The sequence below is a fragment of the Haliaeetus albicilla genome, chromosome 24 (genome assembly GCF_947461875.1).
Source record: "Haliaeetus albicilla chromosome 24, bHalAlb1.1, whole genome shotgun sequence".
Classification (NCBI taxonomy): Eukaryota; Metazoa; Chordata; class Aves; order Accipitriformes; family Accipitridae; genus Haliaeetus; species Haliaeetus albicilla.
Window position 1 is genome coordinate 10,308,242 of NC_091506.1, and position 11,585 is coordinate 10,319,826.

At 41.6% G+C, this 11,585-nt stretch overlaps 1 protein-coding gene across 9 annotated transcripts in view; it reads left to right on the forward strand.

Annotated features, from left to right (window-relative positions):
* The window catches only part of FHIT (fragile histidine triad diadenosine triphosphatase), a 627,270-nt gene extending 616,243 nt beyond the window's left edge, over window positions 1-11,027 (forward strand). For 8 of the 9 annotated variants that reach the window (XM_069811999.1, XM_069811992.1, XM_069811997.1 and 5 more), the window contains 2 exons: window positions 3,087-3,190; window positions 10,707-11,027. In XM_069811999.1, the coding sequence (XP_069668100.1) occupies window positions 3,087-3,188 (102 nt within the window). In that variant the 3' untranslated portion in view covers window positions 3,189-3,190; window positions 10,707-11,027. The remainder of the gene's footprint in view (window positions 1-3,086; window positions 3,191-10,706) is intronic. The other variant, XM_069812001.1, reaches the window with a different exon arrangement.
* The last annotated feature ends 558 nt before the right edge of the window (window positions 11,028-11,585 follow it).

Genomic DNA, 11,585 nt, shown 5'->3' on the forward strand with positions numbered 1-11,585 from the left:
ATATGAAATAACCAGGTGAGACCAAATCTATCCATGATCATAATATCTTGTCACCTTTGGAGACCACTAGCAGATGCTAAGAGAAGATTTGAAGAACTGGGCAGGTGCACAGATGTGCCTGCATTGTGGTTTCCAGCCTCTGTTAATTTGCAGGTAGAATGCCTGAGCTAGATGTGGTATCAGCAGCCCTTAATTTATTTGTCTTCCATTTATTGGTACTGTTGATCTTGAACCTCCATAATGTTTAGCATCTAGAACATCATCTAGCAAGGTTACCCATAATTTAATTATTGCACTTCAAAGTGGTTAGCTATATGGTTTGGCTTGTACTGGAGCTGCAGGATAGTGGTAGCAAAGAAGGGTAGGCAGCCACCAGAGGCAGTTTTCCAAATCTCTACAGTGGTGGTTAGATAATATCAGAAACTAAGTGGCATTGGGGTGATAATTGCTTATTGCACTTCAGAAATTGCCGACTTGGTAAGAGGTTTGAACGCAGAATAGTCCTGGGATCCAGTTTGGGTAGACATAACAATTTTATACTGAAATAATATTCATCTATAAGTCAATTGAACCATGAATACATTGGCCGTGGCAGTGATTTAACACTGCAGTCTGTTGTTCGTCATAACCAGCGTGTCTACATAATGCGGATACATCTTTCCAGTACGAGAGGTGTGTGAACGCCTGCCGTGGCAGAGCGCAGTAAGGCTGTGTTGAGTGCTTTCGTGCCAGGCTGGGGCTTGCTGTGTGGTACTGCGAGCTGTGTACCAGGAGCCAGCGCTGCTGAAGTAGTTTGGGTTTCCAGGCAAGTTTCAGAATTTATTGCTGCTCCCCATATATCTGTTTTAACCTTAAGTCAAAGATTGATTATTTTTAAAGGTTAGCAGTTATGTAGCAAAATAAACCTTCTCCTTTGCCAGCTTTGAGAAGTCACCACGGTCTGTGACTTCACACAGTTTTAATTTAGACAACAGCAGCAGCCACTTCAGGATATGCCTCCTTAATACTGTTCACTTCAGTTTCTTTGAACAGGGAAAATAAAAATAAAAACTACAAGTCAAGTCCTCACTTTACTAGTCTCTTCCTGGAGTCAGCTCTCACCTGGGTCGTGCAGAAACAGGATAGCAAGGGAGAACAGCAGCCAAATCACGTCCCTAAAAGCACTTCTTGCAGGTTAAACAAGGAGACCTTGAGGAACCGGGGCTGCCCGCCCTTGCCTTCTAGCTGTTGCCTGCTGTATCTTCTGCTGATGCTAGGTCAAATGAGCAAGATATTGCTTTTTTAGAAAAACAGCTCACACCTCAGACAGATAATTGATTTACCACCACTTGGCTTGTCCTGGTGCATCTAAGTGCTCGCAGTCCATGGGAAGTACAGGATGATGTATGCTGTTTCCTATAACTCCCGCTCATGGCCAGCTCAGCTGTGGTACCTATACGCTGTATAGGTGCGTAGAGTGGGTGAGACCAGGCACATGGGCACAACAGATGCGTGTTGACAGTGTACACGCTGTACCGGTTCCTGGCTTTTAAATTTTTCTCTATAATTCTGTAGCATTATTACAAGATGGATTTATAACACACCTAGAGCTAATGTAACAATGAAGATTAGTCCCCTACTAGTCGAACAGTAATACACTTTAATTTGCCTACAGCTACTGTATTGTATTGGCATGAAAGGAAATAGCTTTCTAATGCAGCTTCGTCTGCTGAGCAGGAAGAAATCTGTGCTGCAGAATGTAAAACTACAGAGGACTGTAGCTGGCAGCAAAATTCAGAGTAGGAAAAACACAGCACAAATAAAAGTATTTGTGAGTTGGATGTATGCTAACAATCCTAGTTTATTGCTAAACATGCCATATACAGTAATGCAGTTTGCTTGGCAGGTTCAATATTGCTTCATCTTTGTTTTTTCACTGCTTCATCTTCTGTACTAAAATTTGTCCAGGAATAAAAGGTGCAAATTCATTAGTTTCCAACTTCGTGACATTAACAAGAATTCCATATTATAATCTTCCTCAGAAGCACTGATGCCATTAATACAATCTGTGCTGTGCTCTGTACCTAGAGACACACTGAAAATCTGAATACTTAAGCTGTTAATGCAAATGTTTCTGCTGTCTGTTGTAAATGTAGTCTTGCCTTGATGAGTGTCAGGTATTCTTTGAACGGACATGTGTACAAATAGTCACTCAAGTGCTGGCACATTATATTTACCATAAAATAGAACTCCCTTCTTCTGGAGAGCAGCAAAACTATCAGCTTCTCCCTTCTGGAGAGACGAAGGATGTATTTGTAATTGTCATGCCTGGGATAATATCACTTAATACTTACTGCATATGGGAACTTATTTTCGTGGGCATATTATGCAAGCTAGATGCAAAAATTAAACGTTTCACATACTTTTGATCTTTTTCCCCGGTAAATTATCAATGAAACATAGTTATACTTAAAATAACAGGTTTTGTTTCTAGACCAGGGATGTGTCTCACTTTCAACAAGGGCAAGGAAGGACTAATAACTTGCGTGCAGCGAGGGAATGAATCTCTTCTGAAAACTACTGATATAAACTGCTGGTAGGAAACAGCTGCAACAGGGCCTTGTTATCACAATAGGTCTTTGATGGGAAAGGCGGCCCCATGGGCAGAGGAAAAGCCGGAGAGAAAATTTTACGTGAATTACTGACAAGGTGTCTAGGCAGCTTCTGCCTAGCTCACTCCACTGATGTAATGGGCACTTCAAAATACCTGAGTGTGTTTGTTATCCTATTACCTTACCTACCAGCTTTGCGTCAAAGACTTGCAAGGTGTCTGACCATCAGCTCACAAAGGTGAACTCTGTCACTGCCTATCATTCAACCTGGCACCTTGTGTTATCATCATAAATCCATCAGAGCCGGTTAACTACTGTCACCGCTCTAAACTAGTAACCTTCACCCTTCATCACCAGGTCCCTGCATCCCACGGACACATGGAATAGTTAGATTGGTTGCATAGAGGTATGCCCTGACTTTGACAATAAAACTGGAAAAAAAATATCAACAGACTGTTTTGGTTTTTTTTTTCTCTTCTTCCTCTCTCAAAAAAGTTGCAACGACATGACAAAGAGGATTGCCCTGACAAGTGGAGGACAGAAGAAGAAATGGCAGCTGAAGCAGCAATTCTGAAGAAGTATTTTCAGGAAAATTAGAGGTAATGATTTGTACATTAACTTACTCGTGCAACACCCCAAACTCTGTTCAAGCCTCCATAGGCTTCTTCAGGACAGAGAGGGAATACGTAGAATGGAACAAAAGAAATGAGAGCTCTTAGGTTTGTGTTGTTTCCAAAAGGACACAGCACTCCAGCAGTGTCTGAAATAACATGCTCCTTCTTGAACAAATCAGCAGCATCCTAGAGCATTTAGTTTCCAGACAGGAAAAAAATAATGTATCTGGAAATCAGAATCATCAGCAGTTACTTAAGAGGAATGTCTAACCTAACGTATCCTCCCTCTGGTTTTAGCCTTGGTACCTCTATGAAGAGCTAAAACCTGGTGTGTCTGTGTACGCCCACATCTATACCTACAAAATCCCAGCAGAATTCAGACTATAGAGTGGATAAGCAAATGCTAACTGTATCTGTCAAATCTTAAATCATCTGATCAGTTCACTTTCAAAATTAAGCCTGCTGGAAAACTGCCTGTTCTGCTAAATTTTCCACTGGCCCTAAAAGAAAAAAAATATTTGCAGGGAGGAATAGAAAAGAGAAAACACTTGGCAAGCACTGACATTGGTGCTCTAGAAATTGAGAGTTTTTCATTTTGTACCTGGAGTCCCAGAAGCCAGATTCTTCCAGTAGAAATGAACTGGCCCCCGGAGATCAATATGAGTTACGCTGGGACGTACGCTGCAGCAACGATGCCAAAAGCTCCCTCTCCCCTGTTCCCCATATGTTGTTTGCCATCATCCAGCACTCTCATTTCTCTGTCATTTCTGACTGTTTCATATTTTTTCCTCCGAAGACCTGAAATCCCATAAATATCCCTCCTCTCTGCCTGTGACTCACTGCTTGCAGCCCAGCTTGAGAAATCTTGAGCTAAACTACACAGTGTGCGTGGCACACTTACGTGGCAGCTCTCGTCTCCTGTGCCGTTCTGTCGTCTCCATTTGGGCTAGTTCATCGGACTCTTTTCCTTTCCATTTTTTCTTGCATGATGACCATGCTCTTGTCTTCTCCAGCCAAATTAGCCGTGCCAATGCTTCTGTGGACTGGCACAGAGAAAGCTGTGTAACACACAGAATTCCCATCTGTGAAGGAAACTTGTCCTCAGCATCTGGGACCTAGGGACCTCCAGGGTTTGGACTACACTGTCAGGTTTCCACAGTGGCTGATGGATTTGTATTTAGACACTCACTTTTCACCTTCTCAGAAATATGCTTCTCAAAAATGAATTACTCAGCCAGAAAGAGCATATCCTTAGGTAATGCATATGAAAGCACTCTTCTCTACTAACAGAGGCATTATGTAGTACTTCATCTATAGCACAACAGCAAATGAATGCTACTTAGGATAAAATGGTGCATTCCTATTCCAATGTGATGTTGTTCCCCATTATATATTTGGTAGGTTTGGGGGGAATTTTTTTGGTCTGGTTAGAAATGAATTTGAAATGCTTTTCTGCAGAGATTCTCAAAGGCGTTGGAATTAAATCCCCACATATCAATAAAATGTTCTTAGGCTCTTCTGGTACTAAATGCAAAGCTGGATAGATGGTATAAATTCATTCCTGCAAGCAAATTCATGTGGCTGGACTTTTATTTCCATTTATTATGAAAATAAATCAGTGTGTATCTGCATGGATGACCTCTTGATAAGTTCCCCATGACATTAAGGTCATTACCTTTCCTAGAACAGACTGGTAAATTAAATCTTACTGGCATCATTATCATGAGAGTATTTTGCCTAGTACAGACAGTCCTTCCAACCCTTGATTCCCAACACAAGGCATCACTGTCAATCTCTTCTCCCTGACATTGTTTTTCTGCTGAGGTTTAAGGCTCTGAACCTGAGATAAAGGTATATGTGAGCACCTTCTGAATTTCTCAACCTTCATCTACTCTCTTAACCTTGCTTCTAAAGTGATGAAGATTGAAAACTTTTGGCAAATTAACAAGGTTATATGCATCCCTCTTCAAAGGTATTTTTGTTTTTCACCTACAAAGGATTTATTTTGTCATTTATAAGTTTACCTGGATGCTATTTGACTTGAGTTTTCTCATGCAGCACAGGGAATGTCAGAAAGAGCTGCATGTGGGTGTTCTGGAGCCAATAAATAGCAATTTTAAAGGCCTCATGCATTATTTTTCTACTGAAGTGTTTTGTTCGAAGAAGTCCAGCTCAGCTAGATTAGCCTGGACACACTGAGCTGTGTTTCAGAGCTTTTCCAGCTACGCTTACATTTATCACAAGTCCTTCCCCAGCTGTCACAACTCCTATATGACTTGACTAGGTACAGTAGCACCTTTTACCTGTATCTATAGACTATCTGATCAAGAAGAACTTGCAGGTGACTTTTCTTCTTCCTAAGAAATACTTGAAAAAGGCAAGAAGCTCTTGATTCTCTCCCTACTACATTTGCTGGTGCTGATCCCTCTTGGCTGGTTGGGTAGCCACAGCTGAGTGCTTCTACACCAGTCCCCAGATGATCAGAAATATCCAGCCACTTGCTTAAAGAAATGAACCCCATTTAGCCTCGCAAAGTTTACACCCTTGAGAAAATATTTGTCTTAAAATAATTTATTCATGTGTACAATTGCCTAGAGCGGATGAAACTGAAATCAGTGAGTGAATTTGCGTTTTTCACATGTTTCTGGTCTTTCAGTGAATGTCCCCATGCCACTGTATCCCATCTCGTTTGAAGGACTTGTCACTTCTTGAACCCCCTCAGCATGTGCAGGCTCTGTGGGGCTGCTCACAGTGCTGTGTCTGCAGAGCTGAAGTTCAGCAGAACTTCATGTGGGAGGACAAGAAAAGGAGAAAAACCTTTCTGTGAACAGGATTTTTAATACATGCTGGTGCTCCAGTTAGTCACTCTCTTACTTAGTAGCGCCAAGATTTGACCTCTTTAGGAGCCATTCCTTGTTCAGTACTGGCTGTCATATGGTCAGCTGTGCTTGATAACTGGTTGCACTTTGAGGTGGATCTGTGGGGAAAGAGCAAGACTTGATGCAGCATCTTAATTTCCAAGCCTATTTTCAGATGCACCTTTTAAATTTTCTAACTATCTATAGCTGGGTGAGTGTTTTGATAGTCTGTTTTGTGCATTTTAAATTACACATGCCAGCAAAAAGGCTAAAGATTAAAAGAGTTACTAACTTTCAGATAGTATACGAAAAATGTTTCTCTTCAAAGGCAGTTTCACTCTGTGGTGGTGTTTCTGAAGAAAGAACCAGGCTCCACAAGCTTCAGTAGAAGTTTTCCTATTTTATGCATAACTGAAGTAATACTTTTATGCCATTAGAAAAGTAGTCAGTCTTAAGTACAATGTCAAAATGTCCCTTTGCATAAAGGGGTTGACAATGATATTCTGTTGCCTAGTGCTTTTTGAGTTACAAATATTCAATAGCTTTTAATTGCTTAACCATCTGAATATTTTGTGTCATTCCACATGCAAAATTCATTTAAAAATCTCTCCAAATAATGTGTGCTGCACAGTAGCACAGGATTTCTGATGTCAGTTCTTCCCTTCATCCCCAGTCTGGCAACGTTTCTGGAGAATATAATCTTTTCAACTTTGTCAAAAAATATGAATTTTATTCCTTTTTTTTCACCCCACTGTGAAAGAGAGGTGATCGCATTCTTTGAGAGCACTCATCCTGCCTCACAGCTGCCTCTTCTGCACCAAGATCTCAGCATGTGTGAAAAGGTGCTGTTCTATTGACTTCAGCAGGGAATTTACCACTGTTAGCAGCAGCTGACCAGAGGGAATTTAAACTGGCAATTTGGCTCTCATCTGGTTTTGCTCTAGCACCTCTGACAATCCATGCTGCATGCATGAGAGTGAGCGCAAGAGCAATCCCATCACTTAAATTTAGGCAAGTATGACAAGATGGCTCACTCGCAACGCTCTTCTTTGGTTGCTTTGCTGTAAGAAAAGCCTTCCTATGATTTCTGGTACTTTGAATAAAAACACAAAGTAATGACTGTCTTGCAGTGGATCCACAGACTGGATCTGGGGCACATGCCATGCAGTGGGGACCACAGAGCAGGTTGTCCCCTGCGTGGCTGCTACAGTGAGAGCACAGACATGGTCAGAGGGAGGTATTTTCTCCAACAGATGTTCCTCCGCTGTAGGCAGCCTGTTAGCAAGCCGAATCATCATGCAGTCATACAAAATACAACATGCTGTGGATGCTGGTAGGGGGAATGGGAACAGGGGAAAGAGTACAGCAGGCATGGACCCCCCAGTTTCAGAGCCTCACTTCGTAAGCAGGGCAATTTTTTGAGTGCTTACGCTGGAGTTAGGCTCAAGGTGGTGCCTGGTCCCAGGGACTTTCCAGAGAGCATTGTGGAGAGCTGTTCATGGCTGCACTTAGGAGCTGTTTGCATATAATCCCTAAGTAAATACACATCCTAGCAATCAGCTATAGATTTCTCTGCACTCCAGACTTAAGTGCTATTAATTATATCCCCACTCAGAAGCCTCCAAGAACCATTAATTAGAAAGCAGGAGCTGACGGTTTGCTTGTCTGTGTGAAACTATTATGACCTGAGAGTGAAATATAAGCTTCAAAAGAAATATGTTTTATGAAGGTCACCTTGGAAAGCATCATAACAATCTGTCAGGAGAAGAGAATGCAGCGCTCCAAGTGTGCATTTCAGTGTGACATTATGCTTTAAGTAGTTGGAAATAGCAAAGAGAAGATGGATCAGATCATAGGATCTATGCTTTTTCACCCCAAATTCTCTTTTTTCTGCACTAAGTAGATATAAAGTAATCTTTTTGTCATTTCAATGGAATGCAAGGAAAGTTAATATCAACAGAAATCCAATAGACAAACTTAATCTGGCCCTTACTGGTATTTTTGAAGTGTAAAACATCCAGACCCACCACCTCTGCAGCAGGGAGAAGGTTTATGCACAGGAATTAAATTATCTCTTCAAGGGAAGATGTAAACAGCCAGAAGTGCGGTGACTGTGTACAGCAGTAATACCCACCCTAGAAGGCTCAGGGCAAAAGGCTTCCCCAAATCAATGTGATGTGCTAATGCACAGCAGCCTCAGCGTTGAGGTTGATTATTTTTCTGGTTGAAGCATGTCATTATTCTTAGGAAAACAAAGCTGCAATAGAGTTAGTTATAAGTGAAATGTCTTCCTCTTGTACGAGGACACCATAAACATAATGTCCCCCTCACACCTATTCCAGGGCTCTATTTTGAGGCTCGAAGTAGTACTGTGCTGAAAGTTATACACCTCATTCTCTGGACTTCCATTTCCCTATAGGTGACCATTTAATTCAGATGTAAAGAGTACATGAATTCCATACAGCACTGCTTGGATCCTGTAATTATAGCTACAGTAGAAACATCATGGCCAGAGACACAGGCAAGATTGTACCACATAAAGGCAAAGCAGCAAATGCGTTACTGTTAGCAAAGAAAGTTGACAGAGGGCCAGATGTTCTCTTAACTTGCACATCCAGCAGCCTGAATGCTTACCTGGGCTGTCTGTCAAATACCAAGTATTTTCAGCCTGATCCCTTCTTGTCTCATTATTAAGCTTTCTGTGTGTCGCATTGCATAAGAAGAAAATGGGGAAAGCTGAGCATAACTGATGGACATTGTGTCCCAGGAGCTGGGATAAAAGAATCAAGGTATAGGACAATGCTGAGTTTCAAATAAGGACGGTATCAACTGTGGTCAAGTACTTCTATACCCAAACCTGTGCTAAAATGGTGCTAATCTCTTGCCCCCAAACCTGCAAAAGAATGCACTTACTAAGCAGCCAGACCTTCCTTCAAGCAGATTCACAAAACACGTGCCAAGTAATTTACAGGCTGCCATCGAACTGTCAGTCAAGAGGGGCATACAATGGAAACTGTTGCTCAAAATGCCATCAAAAGGGGAAACATATGTTTCAGTGAGAAAAGACAATCAAACAAAGAAGTGGGCGGTTGGGGAGTTGCAGCCACTACAGCAGCAAGGATCCAAGCCTCGCGCGCAGCCCCAGGAAGCAAGTTCAGGGGCCGTGCCCTTGTCTAACAGTTGGGTAACAGCTTTGTGTTTAATAAGCTGAAATAATTTTCTGAGTATTGAAGCCAGCTCTAAACATGCTCTGAAGTGAAGGTACAAAACTGAAGATACCAAGCAAAAAGCCCACTTCACGCTCAATTATTAGCAAAGGTTTTTATCGTGTTGTCCTATTGCTGTTGCTGCTGTGTAATAGAACTGCCCAGAGAGACACTCTAACCAGCAACTCGAACGTGACCTCAAAGCTTGAAAGCTGCCTTTGTGTGAGTTTCGGTATCTAGGCTGTGTAGGTGGAAAGGCATTAACAACTTCTCCGGTAAGTAGTTATTTGAAAAAGGAAGGGGGTGATGGACATTGGAAATATGTTAAGCTAAGCATACCTGAGGCTCCATTGTTTGCCAGGTTGTCAGTCTCTACACAAAAGGACAGGTATGTGCAGGGGTAAACCCAAATGCCCTGTTTGTATTAGTACCTGGGGCAGCTGCAAGCCGCTAGTTAACTCTGCAATAACAATTGCGCCAGGAGTTTGTGCAGGGATTTCGCACACAGTTTTCACAGCTGCAGTCGGCTGCAGTTGTCAGGCTCTCAGCATTTCTATTTCTCTGCTTCAGGAACACCTTCCAGGTCTGTCATAGCACCTGCTACAGGTCTTTTACTAGGGTGGACCACCAAGAGATGCATAAAATTGGAACAGAGATGGGAAGAAATACCCCATTCATTCTCCAGTGTGTGAGACTGGGAGCATTTTCAGGGTGATGGTCCCAAATCACCGGTGTGTAATACCTTGGTATTAGGTAGGGTCCCACCGGAGGGTCAGGATGGATGAGGATATACAAGAGATGATGATTTTGAAAGAGTATTTGCAGGAGCTTATATAAGAGATCACACGCCCCAGAGATTCTTGCATGAGATTATTATAGCAAAATTGATTTGAAGAGTAAGAAGCTGCATTTGATGACACAAGATGCCCTTTCTAATCCTTTGTTCCTATGACTAGCGGTCAACGGAGCTGGGAACTGTGCTGTCTTACTTAGGGACATCAGAGAGGTGGCTTCACTTCATGTTTGTTTTTTGTAAAATGATCTTGACCTCCTTTGGAGGGTGCTTTGTGAGTTAGGAATGAAAAGCACAATGTGAAAGGCAGGCATTAGTATTATTTGGAAGTGAACTTTATTGAAAAAGTGGATAATAAATCAAACAAATGCTCCTCTTTCTTGCTCTGATACATCATTTTAGAATAGTTGTGTGCAAGGATTTTCTCCTTTCTCTCTCGCACAGGCTGTAATAGAAGCTGAAATGTGCTGTGTGTGGATTTAACACTGAACATTGCCTTTTGCCTATTGCTGTCAGTGTTTCCTGTTGGAACATACTAATGAGCACCTAACTCGTTAGCAATGAACAGCCTTACATTTTGTCTTACTAAGAAAGATCGAAGATACTATTATGTGTAACTATCTGTTATGTTTGATATTTCTTAGGTAACAAAGTGTTTGAAAAACATCCTGTGATATAAGAAACTCCTCAGAAAGAAAGACCTCATTCTCCAGTTCTCAGTGGCCCTGGAGCTGCAGCTGAACAATTTTATTATGTTCTACAAATATGGGATTCTTCCATGAAAAATTTTATTGGACCTTTGGATATCATCAAGGTTGAGTTTTCAGTGAAGACAACTAACAGTACTGATTCAAAATGTTGCTCTGAGTAGTAACTCATATTTTTCTGAATTGTGTACTTGGGAAGGAATCTTTTTAAATTGTCCCTTGGCCTAAATTGAAATAAACTGCTAGCAAAATCAGGTAGCTACTGTGTTTAGGTACATTACAAAGTGTTTACTCCATGTTGTGCTTTTTGATTCAGTTATTGTATGTGGGCTATTATATCATAGAAAATTTAGCTCTTTTAGCAGTATGACAACTCATAAAAACCAAGAAATATAACACTTCCTAAAATCTTTCCTTCCTCTCTTCCTTTTAATGCATTGTCACAATGCTTCTGGAGCTTAAGGTGATACAAAACACTTCTGCAAATCAATTAATATGTAAAGCTGCTAATGGCACAGTAATCACATTAGGGTTGGACTGGCATGAACGTCCTGCTTGCAGCAACAAACAACGTGAGTGGCAGCCACCCATGTGGAATGCTCCGTTGGCAAGAAATGCTGTGTTTGGAGCCCCACACAGGAAGAAGCCCACCATGGGTTAGTTGTTGATTGCTAACACGTAATAAAGGAAAAGTCGTCAAACAACAGATGGAGGAGAGAAGAAATGAGTCTGCAAGATATGCATGAAAAGAGCACCAGTAATCTTGCTCTTGAATTGTGGGGAAGTGACAACCAAAGCTTTCTGTGTCCCCTGAAC